The sequence below is a fragment of the Eulemur rufifrons genome, chromosome 6, assembly GCF_041146395.1.
Source record: "Eulemur rufifrons isolate Redbay chromosome 6, OSU_ERuf_1, whole genome shotgun sequence".
NCBI classification, from domain to species: Eukaryota; Metazoa; Chordata; class Mammalia; order Primates; family Lemuridae; genus Eulemur; species Eulemur rufifrons.
In genome coordinates, this window is record NC_090988.1 from 57,279,545 (window position 1) to 57,302,730 (window position 23,186).

At 40.8% G+C, this 23,186-nt stretch overlaps 2 protein-coding genes across 2 annotated transcripts; both read right to left on the minus strand.

The window, feature by feature from the left end:
• Positions 1-9,068: 9,068 nt before the first annotated feature.
• LOC138384160 (olfactory receptor 56A1) lies at positions 9,069-10,022 on the minus strand. The gene has a single exon (XM_069469436.1). It carries the CDS (start codon positions 10,011-10,013, stop codon positions 9,069-9,071), a length of 945 nt encoding a protein of 314 aa, XP_069325537.1. The 5' UTR covers positions 10,014-10,022.
• A 12,174-nt stretch (positions 10,023-22,196) lies between these two features.
• LOC138384880 (olfactory receptor 52L1) lies at positions 22,197-23,186 on the minus strand. Its single transcript, XM_069470539.1, has one exon. The coding sequence runs from the start codon at positions 23,184-23,186 to the stop codon at positions 22,197-22,199; it is 990 nt and encodes a 329-aa protein (XP_069326640.1).

A 23,186-nucleotide genomic window follows, 5' to 3' on the forward strand; every position in this document is an offset into this window, starting at 1 on the left:
ATGTTTAAAGATCAGCAGTGGCAGCCTTGCCAGGACCCTAGAGGTCCGTCTGATAGCAGGCATTGCCATGTACACTGCAGCGAATCACAGAATATTTGTAAAAGGGAAGTGATCTGCATTAGATGGCGTCTTAGTCCATTCAGGCTACTACAACAAAATACCGTAAACTGGGTGGTTATAAACAGAAAACTTTTATTTCTCACAGTTCTGAAGGCTAAGAAGACCAAGATCAAGGTGCCGGGAGATTCAGTGTCCAGCAAGGGCTCGTTGCCTGGTTCATAGGTGGTGTCTCACATGGCGGAAGTGGCTAGCTAGATTTCTGCAGTCTATTTCATAAGGACACTAACCCCAATCCTGAGCACTCATGACGAAATTAATCACCTTCCAAAGGTACCGCCTCCTAATACTTTCACCAGGAGGGTTAGGATTTCAGCATGTGAATTTTGTGGGGACCCAAACATTCAGGCTATAGCAGAAGGGTCAAAGGGGAGTCACAGAAGTTAGGGAGGTTTTTTGGAGCATCTTGAGTAGTTCAAATGAAAAGTGAATAAGATCTGAACAAAAATAGTAGCTACACAAATGGAGAAGAAAGAATAATTTTGAGGGATGGGGAGAACTACAAGAAAATTTAATGTAAGAAGCACTGAGGATGCAAAGAAAGACTGGAATCAAGAATACCTCCAAGGATCTTTTAACTATTAATAATACAGAGAAAAAATATGTCCTTTTCAAACTTCCTACAGCACTGATAGATTCTTCTGGGTAATAATGTACTTTTAGCTTTGTTTTATAGTCCTTTTTCAAGTCCTTCATGGCTGGGACCATTTTTTCTATATCTTATAAGCTCCTTAGTGAAACTGGAGGCCTCCTAATCTGAGAAATGAGGAATCATTGGCCATCTACGGCATTGCTTTCATCTTCAGTACTCCAACTCCATTAGTTCCTGCCAATAGAATGATATTCACAAAGGGGTGATCATAGTGGTTCTTTGGTCTAGGTGTTACTGAACAAAACATGGTGTTTGACCATGAATTATTGACAGTGTGGAAAGATCGAACAGGTCTTGAACTAACCAAAATGATGATGGAAGATTCGAGCCCAGCTATGATTGTCTAGAAGAAGGAGCAGTCACCTCAGCTCATTGTTGAATTTAGACTAGTGCAGAGGGAAGATTCTGACCCATGCCTTGGCCTCCTAGCCATGACACAGGTAGGAGTCAAGCCTACACAAGTGCTGGGTCTATAGGCCACAAAATGATTCAGCCTCAGCTCTGTTCCAGGATCTAAGTACCATAGCAGGATAGACATCTACTGCAAAAGGCACTATTGAAAGAGCTGTATCTCCATCTCATACCAGGCTCCTGAACTTCCCCTCCATTCCTCAGTACCTTCCTCATCATTTTCCTGTCCCCATCTTGAGACTCACCAGCTTCAGAAGGCTGTCCTGCTGCTGTTTCTGGCTGTGGGATGCAGCAGCTAAACCTCTGCAGGAGCTGTGCAGGCTGACTTTATGGGCCCTGGCTCTGCTATGCTCTTCCCTCCCCACTGCTCACAGGAGTTAGCATCCTTGTTAGGCACCTGGTGCCTGGAGCCCTGTGGCCCATTTCCCAGGAGAGTATATTATAAAAGGTGTAAGTATGGAAAAGATCAAAGGCACTTGAGGAGTCCAAATAAAGAAAAAGACATTATGCTAAAGAAAAAAAAATATTGCATGATCACACTTTATGTGTGGAATCTGAAAAAGTCAAATTCATAGAAACAGTAGAATTATGGTTACCAAGGGGTGGGGAGTGGGGAAAATGGAGAGATATTGGTTAAAGGGTACAAAATTTCAGTTATAAAGAATGAGTAAGTTCTAGAGATCTAATGTGCAACATGGGAACCATGGTTAATAATATTGTGTCATATACTTGAAATTTGCTAAGAAAGCTGATCTTAAGTGTTCTCACCAAAAAAAATAAAACTGGTAACTATATGAAGAGATGGATATATTACTTAGCTTGACTGTAGCATTCAGTTTGATACATTATGTACATGTATATAAGAAAATCAATTGTACACCTTAAATATATATAATTTTATTTGTAAAAGTTAGAAAAAAAGAAAGGGAGGAGGGAGTAAAGGAGGGAGGGAGAAAAAAATAAAGAAAAAGAACTCCTAGGAAAAAATTGTAAGGAAATTGAGTGATGGGAATCTTTCCAGGAAAATTTCTCTGGATATAGCAGTAGGTAAGGAACTGAATAAGACCATCCTCTGCACTGTAACTCTGTAGAGGGAAGTAACAGAAGAACTTGCCCAGCATTCAAACGAGCATGGACCATGAGCCACTGAGGTGAGCAGAGAGTACTTTTCCTGTGAGCCCTTCTCGTGCAATAGGAGCATCAGTGGTCTGAACCCAACATATCCCTGGGAGTGGCCCTGTTCATGCACGGGGTCTCATGTCCAAGATTTTACCTTCATAGCCATTCTTTGTCTAAATTCTGTTTCCAAAGTATGGTTTTAGACAATGTAACTGTTAACAATGCTGACCTTCCACAAAGCAATACCTGCCACTGCTTCCTTGGGAAAACAAATGCGATTGTCACTAGTAGAGTCACCACTCTAAACTGATACACAATAGGACCTAGAAAATAGCCTCTCCTGAGGAATATTCAGCTTAAATGTGGGATCCTTTTGGCTTTGGGCATGAGGATATTGGAGAGAGAAAGACAAGTGTAGTCTTGTTTTAGGTCTCACCCTTTGCTCCCCACAACTGTTAGAGAAGTCAGTTAGACTGATGCCTCCCAATTTTCTCTTTTTGCTGAAGATTGCTTTGGCTATACAAGGTCTTCTCTGGTTCCATATGAACAGTAGAATTATTTTTTCTAGATCTGTATAGAATGATGATGGTACTTTGATAGGGATTGCATTGATTATGTAGATCACTTTAGGTAGTATGGACAGTTTAACAATATTGATTCTGCCAATCCATCAGCATGATAGATTTTTCCATCTGTTTACATCTTCTACAATTTCTTTTCTCAGTGTTTCATAGTTTTCCCTATATATGCTTCTCACCTCCTTCATTAACTGTATTCCTAGGTATTTAATTTTCTTTGAAGCTATTGTGAAAGGTGTTGCATCTTTGATTTGATTTTCGGGTTGACTGTTACTGGCATCTGTGAATGCTACTGATTTGTGTGCATTAATTTTGTATCCTGAGACTTTACTGAATTCATTTATCAACTCCAGGAGTCTCTTGGTTGAATCCTTGGGGCTTTCTAGATATAATAGCATATCATCAGCAAAGAGTGAGGGTTTGATCTCTTCTGCCCCCATTTGGACGCCCTTAATTCCCCTCTCTTGTCTGATTGCTCTGGCAAAGGCTTTCAGCACTATGTTGAATAGAAGTGGGGATAGTGGGCAACAGAAATTATGCCTAATACTTTAAGTGTGATTACTAGCAGCACATGGAACTGACCAACAGGATAGATCAAAAATCTGTAAGGTTTTTGAGGATGTTTATTGCCAAAGAAACATGAGCTTGGTTTTTAAAGGAAGTTTCTAATTCAGAATTTAAAAACTTATTGTTCCTATTATTTTACAAACAGGAAGTAGGCTCAAATGCAGTGTCACTCCAAAAGAAGTCACACTCTCTAATGCCTGCTTCTTGTAAGGTCATGGGGAACATTTTAAAGGCACAACCTCCCCCAAAGCAGAGTAACATAAAAAACAATTTAAAAAAATGGTTAGAACATGGAAACAATGGCCAGGAGAGTTCCTCCTGGAAAATATAAACAATGTTTAGTCAAGAAACTTTCCCCACTGTCAGCATGTAAACATGTTGCAATACCTGCTCCCAACATATTCCAGAATTACCATTGACAAGTTACTGCCAAATGAATTCCATGCTTCACTTCCAATTGGGAATAGTATGACTTGTATCCGATTTTTGCTCCACCCTTAAATATGTGGAAGGAGACAGAATATCACTGGTCCAAGAGGAATCACATCTGGAACTGATGGACAGGGCCACACACCCCTGGAGATTTTGGACTTGGTGCGGCATACAGTAACCAGATGAGAGTTTGCATGGTCTCCCTTGGGAAGCAAATAAGTATATTTTACATGTGGGAGAAAGAGAAATGAATGTTTGTGACCCAGCCTCTCTTAAAGCAGCTGGATCTGTATAAGGATTCTAGCCAATGAAATGATAGAAAAAATGATGTCTCTCCCAGTTTGGGCCCCTAAAACCCCCTATAAGTTCCTGTACATTCTCTCTCTGTGCTTGCTTACCAGCTAGATTCAGAAGCACCAGCGGAGGTCTCTAAGGGCCTAGAACATGGAGGATCCTTGTAATAAAAGAAGCACGAGTCCCTAAATATTGACATGGAGCAAAGCCCCCAGGCGTTGGAATGGGATCTGGATGAGAAGTAAATTATTATTATGTTGAGCCACTGTGATTATCTTTGTTATAGTAACTAACTTTACTTGCATTGACTAATTCAATGTATGATGGGTTTTGGTGTGCTCTGCCCTTGCTATGTATAACCTGGAGCATGAAAAACTCCAGAAAACTACAAATCTATCCAAAGTCTAAAAATATAACTTGATCCCTATACAACGTAGTAGGAAAAATAGATTTGGGAAGCAAGTATGCCTATTTTCTCATTCCTGACTCTGATCCCTATTAGTTGAATGACAATTTGTAATTTCTTTTTTGTTCAGTTGCCTCATCTGTAAAAATGGGAATAATAATAATTCACGGGCTATTCTGACCATAATCTTTCTGAAATTAGTTTATCTGCAGGTAACTATTGGAGTATTAACCACACATAAAGAACTCCATTAACTAACTTTTAGTTGAGTATGTGAAGAAACGAATAAATATTATTACATATAGTCCTTAGCCAAATACTTATAGTGTAAGATATTATGAAATATCAAGGATATCTATTGTCCTTATGAATACCTGACTCATGTCAGTGATTTGATGTTGACTTTTAAATGTCACTGGAGAAAAGAAAATCAGGGTGTAAATTATGTCTCTTTTATTTTTTAAATTAATCACCCAAATCCCCATGTGCCCTACGGGCAGAAATTACAATATCTTCTTCTCCAAGATACCTACTATCCTACTCCCTAAGTATTAGAGGTCCCCAGGAGTTTTCTTTTTTTTTTTTATTTCAGCATATTATGGGGGTACAAAAGTTAAGGTTATGTATATTGCCCATGCCCCCCACCCACCCCCGATTCAGAGCTTCAAGCGTGTCCATTCCCCACACAGTGCGCATCGCACTCATTATGTAGGTATACACCCACCCCTCCTAAGTGCCCAGTTTTCCGAACACAGTCAGTCCTCTTTCAACGCCTGAGGTTCAGAACTGGAGTTGACGCCAATGTTGTTATTCCCGCTGATAGCCACAAGGCGGCACTGTTGACTTGGCAAGAATGAAGAGTTTACTTAAGCAGGCACTGCTGTTTAGGTTTTTGGGCTGCACAGCCTTGATGTTCCAAGTTTGGCCTCTGAAGTTTCAGACCTCTCTTTGGTAACACCCATATGCTTAGAATGTACCCCGAAGCACAATAAGGTATGAGGATGGCTAGGTACTAAACAGCTTTCTAGGATTTATGGAAAATGTAGTATTGTTCCCTCAACAGTACTGAGGCCTTTGATTTGAGCATTGGCCACCAACACGAACTCCTTTTTTCCTCCGTGCAATTTAATCCCAGAGGACTTGTTGCTCTTTCTTGCCACTGGGTCTTGATTTAAGTCTGCTATAGGGCTGAATAGCAGTGTTCAGTGGTATCAGATCTTCCCTGTAAAAAGACTCTGTGTTCCTCTTGCAAATTCCTCATGCATATGTAACTGACCTGCAAACCAGGCGGTGAGGTGAATGGCCCTTGGAAAGCCACGCCCCTGCGCCTTCTCATGTTCTGAATCCACCCTCTTCCAGCACAATCGGAGTATAGGCAGCCTGGGTTAACAAAGGGACCCTTCACAGGTTTTCTTCAGTTAAAACAAACTGGCAAAACATCTATAACTCACCACTTTAAAATGCCTTTCATTTATACTATAATACTTCATTCTACTCACCCGAGACTGTATTCAAAAATTCTACTGAGAAAACATTTTTTATGCTATGAGAACTTCACTGCAGAGTTGTGTCTGCCCTTCAAGGTCTGGCTCTTTGAGTTACCCTGCTTCCCTACCATCTTTACCTGTGCATGAATTTACCTCAAAGCCTACCTAGGGCCTTTGTGACTAGTTACTTCTGCCACTTGCCCTGGGCTTGACAATTCTGTGAGAAATCTGGTCCTCTTAACCTCTCTTTTTAGAACTAGAGCGGAGAGCCAACCCGAAGCATGTGGCTTATCTGTTTCTTATATTTAGGACCTTACTGCTATAGAACTAGAGATTTAATGTAGACATGGACTGTCAATGCATCACTTAGCCACTTCAGTATCCTTAGCCACTTCAGTATCCTAAGTCAGGGAATGTTTGCTGAGCCCCTCAGTGTGCAAAAGTTATGCTAGTTTCTGTGAGGGGTGACCACTGGTGTCTTGTTCCCTACATCCTCTACAACAAGTTGGTAATTTCTATCCCTGTAAACAAAGCTTCTCACAATTATGTTGGCCATTTGCGTTGATCTATAGAAGCCTAGTTCAGGAATTAAGATCTGAATTTTGACCAAGTAACAGGAACTCCTCTTGGAGTTCCTTCTGGGTTTGTGCCGGGGAGGAAGCATGAGAGACATAGAGAAAGCAGCACTCCTGGAGAGGCCAGTGGAGTGGACCAAATATCACCTGATTTTTTAAAATATCACCTGATTACAGATGTATCATATTTTTATGAATTATATCCGGTTAGATTCTTCTTTAAAAAAACACTTTTATAATCATCTACAAAAGGCTTTTTTGAAAATTACATATCATGCGTAGACAGTGGTATATTACAAGTGCTCAAAACATGTGAGCTTTGATTTTTCATTATTATTACTACCACTTGTATCAGCACATCAGGATATTGAGATTATTAGTCCCATTTTAGGCAATCAGTGCTGGAGTTGGCCCTGACCTCCTGAGGGACAGTAGGAAGGTGGTCGTGGATAAAACTCTTCCAGCAACCATGATAAGATGGAGAGCAGCCCTATTAGGGAATTCTCTTCGGAGTCACACCTGTGGATCTGGCTTGAGACCATGAGAACCAAGCCTGAGGGAATTAAGAGCCCCTTCTTGTAGGCCAGTAGATGTCATTTTTCTTTTCTGCTGTTATTGAGTGACTGGGAGAAATTATGCCCCTGCAGCCCACACCAGCACTGGGTTGCAGTTACTCTATATAATCCCCACAGTGCCCACCTACTCCTGCTGCCAGCTTGGTGCCAAGTTCTTACACAGCTATGAATGCTGCCCCTGTAACACTATGTCATATCTCTTAACCCACCTGCACTGGGGACTTGATTCTGTCTCTAATGCCCTGGAAGCAACTGCACGCTACAAGGTGATGCTCTAGCTGCCCCTCGGTAGTCATAAGCTTTCAGACTCAAGCAGGTTGGAGCTGTGCCCGTTATTAACACTTGCCTCTCAGCCCCAAACCCGCCCATCCATACTGTGCTTTCTGATGCTGAGGCTGAGAGTCTGGGACGCTTCCTTGTCAGCTGGATCCCTCTTAGTTTCCACCCACAGAGAGCGAGAGGGCTGCTGGAAGGTGGAAGCAGAGGAGGAGGGGGGACAGTTGCTCTTTCCTGACTGTTCCTGTCTGGTCAGTATAAACAGCTCCTCACCCTGGCAGTGGAGTTGACTCTAGTCTCCAGATTTGCTGGTTGGTTGGTTTTGGTTTTGGTTTAACTCCCAGAATCAGCCTCACTGAACTTTCTCATGGGTACCAGCACCAGCAGGCCAGCATCCCATCCTCAAAGGTCTTAGTCCCAACTCTAAGGGCCACCTCTGAGCTCCTGTGGCACCAGTACCAGGTAGGGACAGCACCCTTCGTCAGACATCTAAGACCCAGTTCAATGGGCCACCTCCCAACCTTTTAGGTTCTAATGACCCAACCTTTTTCTGAGTGGAAGTTTCTTCCCACAGGTACTGTCTCTCTGTGACTTCAGCATCCCTCTTTTTGGTTTTTAAGTCTCTAATACCCATCTAACCAATTGTTTACATTAAATTATCCATAAATAATCAGTGCAGTTTCTCTTCTCCTAACTGGACCCACCATTATCCAAACACCTGACACTATGCCGTGTCTTCCCACATTCAACCATAGGACTTGGGCAGAATCAGTAGCTCAAATAAGACTTGATTTTCAGTTCACTGCATGTGCAGCTTAAACATATAGGGGAAGTGGTCAACCCATTCTCCCAGTCAGTTTCCTTGTTTCCTACCCCACTGGTGTCTCTACCCCTTTCCCCACCTGTATCCTCATTTTCAAGACTCCCCCTAAGGAAGTGAGGCTATGTGGATAGAACAGGAAGCTGGCATTGCTTTATGTTGCTGTGATTCTCTTTTCTTGGTGTCCTGCAGAAGCTTTGTCAGGCAGGACTATGCCTTCTCTGAGAACCCCTTGGCTGTCAAAGAAGGAAGTACAGGCAGGAAATACCTGTGGTCAACCAGAAAGACAAAACACAGGCCAAAAGAGAGTGGGGTAGAGCTGTGGTCTTCAGCTTCAATTGCATTAATAGTTGAAGAGCCATTTCTGTAGAAGGAGTCTAGGTTCTAGAGCCTGGATTTTACTCTCTACTCTTTTACTTCCCAGATAGGTGATCTTTGGCAACTTCCCTTCTTAAAAGCATCTCTTTTTCTACTGTGTGAAATGGAAGTAACAATGCCTGCAGGAATGTCTTGAAGATCAAATCACTTAAGTATAATGGCCTAGGCTCAAAGCAGTTACTCAAGAAATATAACTTTCATCTTTTTGCCTACCTCCGCCAGAACCAGGTGAGGAGAGTAAGGAAGGAATCTGGTTCCACTGTGAAGTGAGCCTCAGCACACGTAAGAAACACTCCCTCACTGGACACTTCTCTACCTCACTGCCCATATAAAATCACTGAAGAGAAAGCAGAGGAGGAACTAGAAATCTGCTTTACATATTCACATACCTCTCTGCAGCAATTTCTGAATTCCTTGTTTTATCTCTTTGGTCCGAACCCCATATACAATAGGGTTCAAGGCAGGGGGAATTAGGTGATGAAGGACATTGAGCAAGATCAGGATGTCCATGGGGACCCTCTTTCTGGCCACGTTTGTCAACACCACCACCAGCAGGATGGTGCTGAAGAAGAGGATGAGGATGAAGTGGGAGCCGCACGTGCTCAGAGCCTTGACTGCAGCCCCCTCGGCCTTCAGTCTCAGCACAGCTCTTAGAATGAAAGCGTAGGAGAGGAAGATGAGGATGAAATCTGAGCCCAGCAAGGTCCAACCAGCCACAAATTGGTAGATTCTATTGAGGGTGAAATTATCACAGGAGAGCCTGGACACAGACAGGTTGGCACAGATGCAGTTCTCAATGACATTTTCCCCACAGTAATGGAGCTGGGCAGTGAGGATAGGAATGGGTGCAGTAAGGAGGGCATTCCATGCCACAATGAAGACGCTAGCCTTGGCCACAAATCGATTAGTGATGATGGATGGGTACCGCAGGGGGTGGCAGATGGCCACATAGCGGTCGTAGGCCATGACCATGAATGTGCAGGACTCCATGGGGAGAAAACTGTTCATGATGAACATCTGGAGGAAGCAGGCAGAGAAGCTGATAGACCTGAGGTCGAACCAGAAGATGGCCAGGACCTTGGGGATGACGGTGAGGCACAGCACAATGTCCAGCAGGGAGAGGAGGCTGAGCAGGTAGTCCATGGGCTGGTGCAGAGCAGCCTCCAGCCGGATGGTGATAAGGAGGGTGGCATTGGCCCCCATGGCCAGGAGGAAGAGGAGGCTGAGGGGCAGGGACAGCCAGTGCTGCCAACTCTGGAAGTTGGGGAAGCAAATGAGGAGGAATTCAGAGACCAGGGCAGTGGAGTAGTTGCTGGGTGATGCCATGGGCAGAATCTTGAGCTGAGCAGGCTTCTGGTGACTATTTGTATAGGGAGATACAAGAGGTCATTTTTTTAAATTGTTTTCAAAAGTATCCCTTTCACATACTCTTTAGGGAGCTAATGATGTGTAGGAGACTCTTGCTAAGTAAGGCAGATTCCAGTCAATATCCTAAAGATAGAACAGTGGTACTTGACAAATAATCATGTGATCTGTGAAGAAAAATGAATATGTAAAAAGACTATGAAGTTTTCCAAAAAGGGTAATGATAGGCAGTAACCTCACTGTACATTAAAATATGTTGAAAATGTGTAAGAAATCAGGCAAGTATGATACCAGTGTAAAAAAAAAAATAGTAAATAAGAAGTTTCTTTAATAGGTGTTTTTGAAAAAATTGTTTCTTTGTTGGGGATAGACTTTGTCTTTGCTTCCTACTCTACACCAATTTCAGGTGAATGTTTTTGTTGAATCCCTTCACAAATTTACACTATTCTAGAAGAAAACAGCATATGAAGTTAATTAAATCAGCCATTTGCTAAAACCCCAATCTTAAATGAATATAACTATTCATTTCCTAAGGCCTTTGCCTGAGCATCCTAACACTCCTGGAATAAGCCTAAAACAAGAGAAAAGTCTACTTTTACTATAAAGTTATGAACACCAACCTTAAATGGGCCCTCAGTATTGCCTTTCCATCCTATGTATCATCCCTAATCAACTTTTTCCTCTAGCCTTTTTTTTTTTTTCAAATCTTGAACTCTACTTTTCTCAGAAGGTGACATCAACTACTACCTCATGGAGAAAATGGAAGGTGACCAGTAAAATTTTCTTCAACTTCCCAAGATAAAATTTACAAATCTACTTGTATGTTCTCCCATCCATTCCTTGTTTCCTTCCATTAAAACAGAGAATCTGTCCATCCTCAAAAATGTCAAACCTTTTACCTCTATGTCGGATCTCATCCCTCCTAGCCTTCTACTCCAGCGATTTCTCCAACTCTCCCCTTCCCTTCATGCCCAAACTTCTCACAAGCATGTGACACTCATTGTCTCTGTTTCCTCACCCCACATCCATTTCACAGCCCACTAAAATTGGCTCCCATCTCCCTTAGTTCCACAAAATAGCTCTCAAAAAAGTCACCTATAGCCTGTCTTCTATGAAATTTTATTGAAACAGCTGATGAAATCCTCTTCCTTGAAATACTCCCTATGGTTTAATTTATATCACAACCTCCTGGTTTACTTCATACCTCCTGGTCTCTCCTTCTCACTTTCTCTAACATGTTCATCATCCACTGCCTTGACATCAGTGCCAAGGCTCCATCCTAGATGCCCCTTGCTTTTCTTCTCTCTTCTGTGTCATTGTTTTCCTCTCTCTTCCACTTATTTTCTCCTGTCTATACCCTTAGACAATTACCATCTCTATTACTAAACAATTATGAATTATATATCTTACCTAGATCTCTCCAGCAGCCCACTTGACAGCTCAGCTTGGGTCTCTCAAATATATTTGAAACTCACCAAGTCCCAAATTAACAAACCTGGTCTTTTGCTAGCATCTCCTGTCTCAGTAAATGGTATAAATACTTGGCAGTTTCAAAAGCCAAAGCCCAGAAACCATCTTGAACATTTACTTTACACATTTCACCCACTTCAACCCACCACTGAGACCAGTCAGTTGTCCCTTTGAATTAGCCCTGGGTCCAGCCACTCCTGCATACCCACTGTCACCACCCAAGACTTAAGTCCCATTATCTCTTGGGCTAAAAAATGAAATTGCCTCCCAATGTATTCTAGGTTTCCTTATCAAATATTCTCTACATTGAAATCAGAGAAATATTATTAAATATAAATCTTGTCAGTCATCTGCTCAAGATATTTCAATGGCTTCTCATTGCTAATAGAATAAAATGTAATCCTAATTTGAACTTTATTAAACTATAAGTTTATAAAAAAAATGCCTATTTTTTATCACTATATACACAGTATATAGATTTCTTAATAGATCCTCATAGTTAGTTGAATAAATTATTTCAGAAAGGATGGAAGGCAGGCAGGCAAGGCCACATATCATCTGCCTCCTTCCCCGTTTTCCAATCTCATCTGACACCCCTATCTCCCTTGCTCCCTGGGCTCAGCCACACTGTCCTTTCAGATCTACAGATACAACCTGTGCTTTCTGCTCCCACTTCTCTTGGAAGGCTGTGCATCCTATGCTTCCATACATCAACCACTTACTTTCCATCCCTTTTCTTTACATCTCAATTCAAATACTCTCTTCTATGGGAGATTCTCTCTAACCTGCCCCACACAAGATCAAAGCATCCTATTTTGTGTTCTCATAACACTGTGTCCCATCCTCACAGTTCATAGTTATATATTTGTGTAATAATTTGGTTAAATACTTCTTCTCACCAGGCACAATTAGATATTTCACCCCATGAAAGTAGTAACCAGGCTCAGTGCTTGACATGAAGGGGTGCCCAAAAGATTTGTAGAATGAATTAATTATTGGGCTTATGAGCAGAGTAATAGGAAGACAAAAGGGCAATTTCATAACTCAACCTGAGCGTAAAAGAGGAGTCTTCCTAACATTGCTAAGGCCTTAGCTGAGTTTCAATGGATGTGGAGGATTTACGTGCACTAAATCTGCCAGTAGTTGTGTTTCAGGGATAAGAAATGGATTATGTGAAAACATGGAGATGAGTCTGAGAGAAACTTTGGAAGGAAACTATGTAATATTTAATCTGATTGGAGCCAAGAGAACGAGGAGTTGAAAGAAAGAGCAAAATATGGAGTGATAAAAGAGAAAGCCAGATCTTAAGGACCTTTTCTGTGCTAAGAATTTTAGAATTAATCATGTAGATAAAGAGAAAACAAGAAGTATTTTCATTAGAAGAGACACATGCCTAGATCCGAGGTACAGGAAGTTCACTCTGGACACATTGCTATGCGTGGATGTGGGCAAGATGGGACAGCAGAAAAGAAAACAACGGAAGCTGCAGTAGCCCAGGTGAGAAGTGATGCATGTCTGTACAACTGAAGCTCTGAGGGTGGGAAGAAGGGACATTTTCCCTTCTGGGAATATAGACAGAATTTGGGGACAGACCACTGTGAAAGAGAGAATAGGACAGAGGCCCAGAAAGATCCCCTGTTTTCTGGCTTTAGTAAATAAGTAGGATCACCCAGATGTGAAACACAGGCAAATGAGTAAGGTTAGAATGTATTGGGACACATCAAGGCAGAGGTGTTTTGTCTTAGGCTGTTGCAAATAAGGAGTTTGAACAAGTTAGAAGAATCATGCTTTAAGACATAAATTCAGAAAGCATTAGCACATAGCCTATAGAGTCAGAATAGCATAAGGCTGATATTGGAACCCTGGAAAATAGCAACCTTGGAAACATTGGTGGAAAAAAGAAAAAAAGAGAGATATAAATTGAAGGGCTGGAAAAATATGAAGAAAATCAGAAGAATATGGTGCCCTAGAAAAAATTAAGGGGAAAATTTCAAGAAGGGGATGACCAACTTGTCAGTTAAGCAGAAGTTCAATAACATGAGAATAAATGAGTACCCACTAAATTTTATGAGTGTCATTGGTGACCTGGGAAAGAGAGATTCATCGGATTGGTGGCAACAGAAACTGGAATGAAAGGAGCAGGAAAGCTAGTGTAGACAGGGAACCATGACTGTGTAGCCGAAGAACTCCATGTAAAGCTTGTAATTGAAGAAAAAGTGAAACAGGAATGAAAGATACAGCAGCATACTTACATGTTCAGGAAAAGATCAAAGATTCAGAAGGAAAGTAAGATAATTGAAGTAGCTAGTTCATTGAGGAAGCAACTTCTGTTGTTATTGGAATTTTCTCTGTAACCCTTAGCACATATTTTTTGTGCCTCACTATTTCTCTCTACTATGAAATATTTGGGGCAGATAAGGTGTACTTTTCCATTTATACATGCTACATAGGTTCTTAATAAAAGACTGCTGAGAAAGATTTTTGAATTACTGGGCCTTGATGTTTTAAATTAATAGAAAATTTTGAAGAGTGAGAGTGACAGGGGAGAATTAGCCAGAGTTTCAGTGTGCAGGAGAGGGCGCCGAGGAGGGGAAAGGGAGGGCTCTGATCAATACCGTGAATGGTAGCCATGGTGTGTTCTGAGGCGGGCTGGAGGGGAGCAGGCGTGGCACGAAATACATGATGGAACTTGCAGGGTTTATTCACGCCACTGCTTGCTGGTGGTCCCCAAGAGCCTGCCACTTGGTTGATGGAAAAACCCTGGGCTAAGTTTCTGACTCAATTAATCTTTTTCCCTTGTCCTAATACAAACATAAAATGACCCTATCGCTCCTAATATATTGGTAAAAATTTTCTTGAATTTTATGCAATCCAAATCATTACCAGTTTATTCATACAAAATCCCATCTGCCTACACCAGTCTTCCCCCAACCTTGAGCCTTAACCTCCCCATATCCAGTTTTCTCATCCCTGATATATGCCCTCCTAACACTCTGTCCTTCGCTGGCATTGTCTGACATAACCTTCATACCTGTGCATGCTCCTCAGCTGCCACTTGCTGACCAGTCCTCCTGTGTATCTGCTCCCATTCGTCACACATGAGCCATGTACTCGTGGAAAGTCCAAACCTCTGCTGCCTGAGCAAGCCCAGGACACTTGCCTCCGCCCACCTGGTGTTGTCCCTAGGCTCTAACTCTGTTAAAGTCCGTTGCTTCACTGCTTAACATGGGGGAGGACAGGAGAGAACAGGAGGACAGGAGACAAGTCTGGAACAAGAGGAAGGAAAAGGGAACAGATTCCTAGATACTCTGGCAGGTGGAAGTGCACCCATGAACACAAGTCAATCATGTGGTCCACAGAGTAAAAATTAATTTATGGATTCTAAAACTGGATTAGCAATGTTAGCTGACATGTATTAAGTATCTAGTAAGTACCAGGCATTCTTCTAAGTGTTTTATATTCATTGATTTAACTCACAGAATCACAATGCTGGGAGCAAGGTGGTTGAGGATCTTTCTCGACTCTGTCCTGGCCAGTCCATCTGGAGTGTACTATCTGCTACGGGACACTATGAATTGAGGAACTCCTTGTCAAACTGAGACACAGCTGTAGAGAGTTTACAGGATGATAAAAGGCATCAATCTCTACTTGGAGGGAGGAGTCATTTTTACAAATTGTAGGTATGTGGCCTGTGGAAAACAAGAATATCAGTGATAACTTCAAAATACATGCATGGCCATCTTGGAGGAAAGAGTAAAACTAGGACTGCCAGAGAGAAATCACAGAGAAACCGATCTTGATTAAATATAAAAGAGAACTTTCTAACAGTCTAAGGAAAATTATCTCTCTCTATTTTAAACTGCTCTTCTGAGACAGAGTTGGGGAGAATATTGACCAGCTTCTTCATCAGTACTTTGTCTGAACTCAAGTTCCAGGTATCCAGTGACATACTTAACCTAGCATGCCTGGCCCTATCCCATCCCTATGTCCTGTGTCCCATTGTAGGTTTATAGACCTCCTCTGTTCCGCTCAGACAAGATGCAGCCCAATCCTCTACTTGCACTGTCTCTCCTAACCAAGCAGGGAAATGGACCCTCTTGTTCAAAGGCAGAGGGATGAAAGAGAATCTGAGAGGCTCCTTACAGAGATGTTCAGGGTTCCTGGATGCCAATGCATCCAAAGTTACCACACTTCCCACCTCCTCACTGCCTTTTTCTTCCTGTTTACTGGAGGTTGCCTATAAGAAAGAGATCCCTACCTGCCTTGTATCTTCCTGGTCAGTTTTCCTATCTAGGTCCAACATAGCCCATGCTCCCCTCGCGTGGCCCTGAACTTACAGAGAATACAAATGGCTGAGTCCTTTATGTTGTATCTGCTATAGTGCTTACCATGCTGGGACGCTGGTGAATAAATCCTGAGAGTTTTATGAGCTCTTTATTGCTCTCTTACCCCCCTTGTTAGACCCAGTTGGGAAAAGGTGGCTTGGGAAGCAGAGACTTGGAGGAAGAGGAACTGAGTCCTTTGGGAAACCTGTCTTATGGTGCTCCTACAGGTAGGGAGTCGGGATGTGAAGGATGGAACAGTTTGAAACTGACATAAGAAATTGTCTGGAATCCAGAAACCAGAAATCTGGTACGTAAGTCTGACACACAAACATGAATGAAAATACAGGTAAAGATATTATACAGCAATCTCCTTTATAATAATAATAACTCCAATGTTTTAAGTGCTTTTTGAGTGTGACCCAAATTACTTAAGTTTTATGTATTTTTTCTCATTAAATCACCTCTGTCAGATATGAATGAGCAATTTTGGGGGACTGTTATCCCCACTGTGTAGGAGATAGAGAGAATTCCCCAAATCACACAGCTAACCCACATTCATAGCCATGTCTATGTGAGCTAATGTCTGTGTTCTGACTCCTCTACTGCCTCCACTATACAAATGAATGTGGCTATAGGTACTAATATCTCAAACAAAATTTTAGAAAATCAAGTTCAGAAAACTATTAACATTTTTTTAAACTGACAAATATATTTATCTCCTAAAGAATGCAAACAAGGGGTGTGGTAGCTCTTTGGGAGGCTGAGGTAGGAGGATTGCTTGAGCCACTTGAGCCCAGGAGTTTGAAACCAGACTGGGCAACATAGTGAGACCCGGTGGTGTATGCCTATAGTCCCAGCCACGAGGGAGGCTGAAGGGGGAGGACCGCCTGACCCCAGATGTCCAAGGTTGCAGTGAGCTATGATCACACCACTCTACTCCAGCCTGGGCAACACAGTAAGACCCTGTCTGTAAAAGAAAAAAATGCAAAGAGAATTCAATATAGGCAAATCTGCCAACCTAATTTATTACATTGAGGTTGTGGATATGATAAGGGCATGGGAATTAAAACCATTCAAATCACATGTAGATTTGAATCCCAACTCTGAAATTAAGTACTAAGCTCCACAAACTGTTAGACACTGTATACGATGTATACGATGATGACTAAGACAAGCATGGTTCCTGCCTTCAACACGATTTTATTCTAATTATGTGATCATTAAAAAAAAATAGACATCTCTAAATGTACTTTTTTAGATAATTTCTAAGATACATTGTTCAGCAAAGAAGCAAGAGACAAAAACATCTTAAAATGCAGCACAAAATAATTTTGTAATGCTGTACAAACATGTAAGTGTATATTATCCACACACATAAATATATCCAATACATGTAAATATTTATATATTCAATACATATAAACACATGAGTATGTGTGTGTGTGTGTATATATATTCTTATGTATGATCAAATTACCTCTGAAAGGATACACAAGGAACTTGCAGGAGTGTTTGCCTCTGGGAAGGACAGATGTGTGTTTGAAAGACAGGAATAGAATGGTATATTAGAAACTGGTAATTGCTTATGGAATATCCCCTATTCTTTCTTTGTAAAAAAAAAAAACACTATGATTTTATTTGAGTACCCATATATGCTGCCAAAATATAATACAACAGTTCCCAGATTCCAAATGTTTGTAGATGTCATTCAGTGGAGCTTCCAAGAAGACTTGTTGATGTGAACTAACTCAGTCAAGAAATGGAGGTACGCGTCCCACCAGCCCTCACTCCTTCCTTATGGAACAGGAGTAATGCCTGGATTTCCAGCAACCACCTTGAACTATTGGTGACGTTGAGAATGAAAGTCAGATGCTAAATGTGATAAAGCAGAAAGAGAGGAACTGGGCATTGAGTTCTTTGTGACGCCTAGTGTCAGCTCTAGATGTCACCTCTGAACTTCTCTTACATGAAAGGAAAAAAACTTCTAATTCATTTAAACCATCACTATATGGATTTTCTATTATAGGTAATCAAAAATAATACTGATACAGAGAATAAATTACTTTCAATAAATACTATTTTAAATTTTTAAAATGAACCATGTGCACATATTACCTATTTTTAAATTAAATTTTTAAAAATTTTATTCCTTTAGTGATACAAATAAAAATATAAAACAAATAAATGAAGAAAGCATTTGGTAATTATACAAAAAGAAAACATACAAAACCCTGCCCTATGCCATCATTGAGCATACCATGGGAGGATTAGTTACACAAGGTGGGTCAAAAAGGCCTTAATGAAAGGAGGTATAAATAGGAGGGAAAACAACAGCAGAGGCAGAGCCGCCAGCTATGAGGACTGTCACATGGTCCACACAAAAGATGGCCGGGACCAGGTTGGTGGCACAGGAAATGAATGTGAGTGGACACATTTGGGAAGAATAGTCAAGTGGATGTACTGATGAAGTAGAAATAGTCAATGTAGAAATAAAACATGATTCTTGGGGTTCTATCTTGGGCAACTTGGTGAATATGGGCCCATATACTGTAATGGCATCACACAGTATGATTTCTGGGTAGTGCCAAATTTACATTTAAAATTTAATGTGAACCCAGTATATTCATTTATGGAATTTTTTTTTTTCTATCAAGTTTCAAACCTATAGAGGAGACAAGTATTTGTACATAAACAGAGTTTGGGTTTTTTCAAGTAACACAATAGAGGGAGAGAAAAAAGTTTAGGTTATTTCCAAGGGAGTCATTAGATGATGGGCCATGCCATCTAAGCAAGGAATAAAGTCAAGGCAAGAGACAAGAGAGGGAATGAGTAATAACATGAAAGGGATTCTGTCTATGGCTGGTCTTGATATCCAACAATTGTGACTATACTAAGGATACTTGAAAAATTAAGCCTGAAGTTAGAAGGTGATAGAGAGTAGGGTATTTTAAATCTAAATTTTAGAGGTGGATCAACCACAAAAATGAGATAAGTCAAAAATTGGGAGTTTAAACAAGAAAGATTAAGTTTTGGTTACAGGCTGAACTAAGCACATAACCATTTCTAGTTTCCCAACTCCCAACACATTCTTGCCTCATCAAAGGACATTCTGGTGAAAAATAAATGCCTATAAAATAATGCTTCATAATTATATGAGGAGCTACATATCACATAAGTACTTCATTTAGGGCAAATCTGAGGGTAGTTTGGGAGAGGTTTAGACTTTAGACAAAGAATATGTTTAGGACAGAAATCATTTGAGATTGGTTTTAATGTTTAGCTTGTAGTATCTCCCACTGATTTTACAGAAATAATTTACTTAGATAATAAATGATTTATTTAATTACCTTGTTGTCTTATCTGCTCCACCTGTAGACATCATTGCCTGAAAGGCACTTGAACTAGAAAATTGACAGAAACTTATTCTCCTGGTGCCCTTTGTCACTTTGTTTGGGATTGGTGTAATTGTAGCAGCCTGCTTGCTGCTTAGTTGGAACTCCTTGTCCCTTTCTAATGCACAGGAGGACTAGGCCCATCCGCAATAGATACGGGGAGGAAAACTAAGAGATAGCAACTCAGTGGGCAAGCAGGGCATGAGTGGTTTCTGCTGAGAACTTAGTAGCACACCCTATTCACATTTGCTGGGAGGTTTGCATCTGGGCCACAATAGGACCATGCAAAGACAGGGCCAGAACAGACTGACAGCCAAAGCTGAAATCTCAAAAGGGATGCTACCACCAAGCCAATAAAAAGTGAAAGGGCTGCTCTGTACTTCCCAGTCCTCCCATCCTTATTTTTCTATTTCTCCACGAGTTACTATCTAGAAACCTTTAAATGTATCTATGAATTCACTGACTTCTTACATACGTTTGCTTATAAACACCGATGCATTTCTCTCCTCCATCTAATACTCATCCTCCAAATTCTCACTCCAAACAATATAACCCAATCGATAGTAATTTTTAATTGGTTCCTCTGATTACAATACAGTATATCAATGTTCTAAAATTCAAATCATGTAATAACATATCATTTAAAATCCAGCAAATGACTAATATAAGCAACTGAGCATTTTCATCTATGTTTTTCTATATATAAATGACATTATAAACATATATATATAAATTTTAGTAATTGACATTATCTTATATTAAGTTCAGAATACAGAAAAAATGCTTATAAAATACGTAAAATGCTTATAAAGTATTTTATAAATGTCCTTTTTAATGCATCTTTGAGGTTGCACAGAAGTAAAGGAATATAAGTCACCATTAAAGGTAAGAAAAGGTTAATGCAAACAGCTAGTGCTAACATTTAGATGAATGGCTATGCGGTGTAAATATTGGAATAAGGTATAATGTTGGTAAATGTTTAGCATAGGTGATCAAGGAAAACAGACAAGGCACTAATAAACAATGATAGGAATCAAATAGGAGTAGACTGCAGGCACAATAGAAAATAAAATACAATAACAAAATAAGATAAAAAAATTCTGATAATATATTTAAATGAGAGTAAAATAAAGACATTTTTAGACAAACAAAACCTGCAAACCTTTATAAAAAGAAATTCTAAAAGATATACTTCAGGCAGAAGTATACATATCCCACTTGGAAGATCTAAGATAAACATACTTTTTAGGCTATGATTCATCTATAAACAAGAAAAATTCCCCAAAATATAGTGGCTTAATCCCAACACAATTTTATTTCTGGTTCAGGTTCAAGATAAGGTTGTTGGCCCAGACAGAATCAGGAACACAGGCTCTTCCATATTATTGCTCTGTGATCTTCAACTCACTTCTACGTCTTGAGCTCCAAGAAAGCTGCTTCAGATCCTACCATCATATCCCCAGTGCAAGTGCCAGCAAGTGGTGTAAATTAAAAGACAGAGCAAACTGCTTCCTTTGATAGCCTACCAAATGCAAGTACCTCTAGGGTAAAGGAAGTTTATTCCAGTAGATGTGATGCGACATAGCCTGGGCTCCCCCAGGACAACTTACCAGAGTTTAAGTCCTGGACCTGGAACCAAGCAGATGAGAATGTATCATTTCCTCCTACAACAACAACTCATACAATCCCACCATATTGTGTCAGCCAATTTAAAGGCATAGTACTCAGTCTCTTGAACAGAAAACTATTTATTAGGAGTAAAATTTACAAAGAAAGGAGAAAGTAGAAAGACCAACTATTCACTCCACTTCTTCCACCACTATGAAATCCAAACATAGGATATTCTCATCACCTGTGCATCTTGCCTCAAGGGAGCAATGACTTGACTTCTTCCAGGACTGAACAAAATGTGTTACTTTTTAGGAACATAAAAGAGGTAAGCCAGATCTTAGGCCAACATCCAACAAACAGGATGCAATATATCAATTGTTACAGTCTTGTAAGTTTTTACCCAGTTCCTATTAGCAGAAAGGCAAGATCTAATTGTTGTCACTTCATATGCACTATTTCAGAAAGAGAAACTCATTTATAAGTGGCGTAACTACTTCTACATTTATTAAAGCTACATTTACCAACATCAGAATCTAGTACAGTTTGTGGTTTTTAGTTGCTAATAATTACATGGTTACTTTTGTTTTTTTAAATTCATACTTATAAAACATACATACATATATTCAATACTTAGTCTTATTTCCTCTTTACCCTAAGCAAAATATAAATAAAATAAAATATAAATAAATTTAAAAATACAAGCAGACTTTTCTTAAAAGAAATCCACATAGATACTTTTTCCTTGAAAAAACAAATCATATCTTATTATTCCTAGGGACTATTACAATACTTGTACTACTTATGTTTATTTTAAATAAATAGGTAACACCATATTATAATGACAGGTGTTTTTTCATACTGTGACCGTTTCAATTTCTTTAACAGAACTATTAGTGCACAGGAGCCCAGGAATCTGCAGCTCACAGAAGCAACGTAGAGGTTTTGAAGATACCCTAACCTACAACCAGGCAAAAGTTGGGACTTTCCCTTCTCATTTCAGATGATGTTGCCTGGTCCACCACTGGGCAAAGGAGGAATGATGACATAGCTAGAGTTGTCCTCTCTTTCTCCTACCACCAAGTCCCTCTGATACAAGAAGTAGGGAAATGTTGAGATTAGGAGCAAAAGAAAGAATGAAGAAAATATTTCCAAATCCAGCTATCCAGGCACATCCAGGACGCTGCGGAGCCAAGTCCCTGTGGGTGTTCTTGGCTCTGGTACTACTGGCACTAGAAGGACTGCTCACTGTCCAATGGCCTCTATCCACATAAACTAGACCAGCCATTTGCTTCTGGCTATGTCCTTGGCAGGAGCCTCTGAAGAAAATAATGAGGATGTGTTCAGATCTATCCTTTTGTGTAGAACACCCTAAGTACTCTCTGGCGGATCTGTTGAGTCTTTACCCCGTAGACAAGAGGATTAAGTGCAGGTGGCAAAAAGAGATAAAGTGTGGCCAGAAGAACATGGATGTGATGGGGTACATGGTGGCCAAAGCGGTGAGTGAGGAAGGAGAACATTCCAGGGACATAAAACACCAGAATGACACAAACATGGGATCCACATGTGCTAAAGGCCTTAAGTCGGGCCTCACCCCCTGGTACCTTCAGCACTGCCTGGAGGATGTGGGCATAGGAAATACCAATGGCCAGGATGTCTGTCCCAACCACTAGCAGTGCCACAGCCAGTCCATAGGCTCGGTTCACTGTGGTTTCTGAGCAGGCCAGTTTCACCACAGCCATATGTTCACAATAGGCATGGCCTATCATAGTGGCCCGGCAGAACGTAAGTCTTCGCAACAGGAGGGGGAAGGGGAGGAGGAGGAGTAATCCCCGCAGCAGCACTGCCACTCCAATGCACCTGATGACCCCTGGATGCAGGATGATGGAATGGTGCAGAGGGTGACAAATGGCTATATAGCGATCCAGGGCCATGGCCACTAGTACTCCTGACTCCATAGAGGAGAATGCATGGATGAAGAACATCTGGACCAGGCAGGCAATGTATCCAATCTCATGGGCATGAACCAGGAGCACTGCAAAGGCTTTGGGTGCAGTGGAAGAGGCCAGAACCAGGTCTATGGCAGCTAGCATGGCCAGGAAGAGGTACATAGGTTGGTGCAAGGATGGGTCAGTCCAGATAATGAAGAGAATGGTGATATTGCCCACTAGAGCAAGGACGTAAAGGACACCCAGGAGCAATGCTATCCAGTGCTGACTTTCCTCTAAACCTGGAATACCTATCAGGAAGAAAGAAGGCCGAGGTAGCCTCCAACTGGAATTGCTAAGGGCCATCATAAATGACTTAGAGAGGAAAGAGGGAAAGAGAAACAAAGTCAT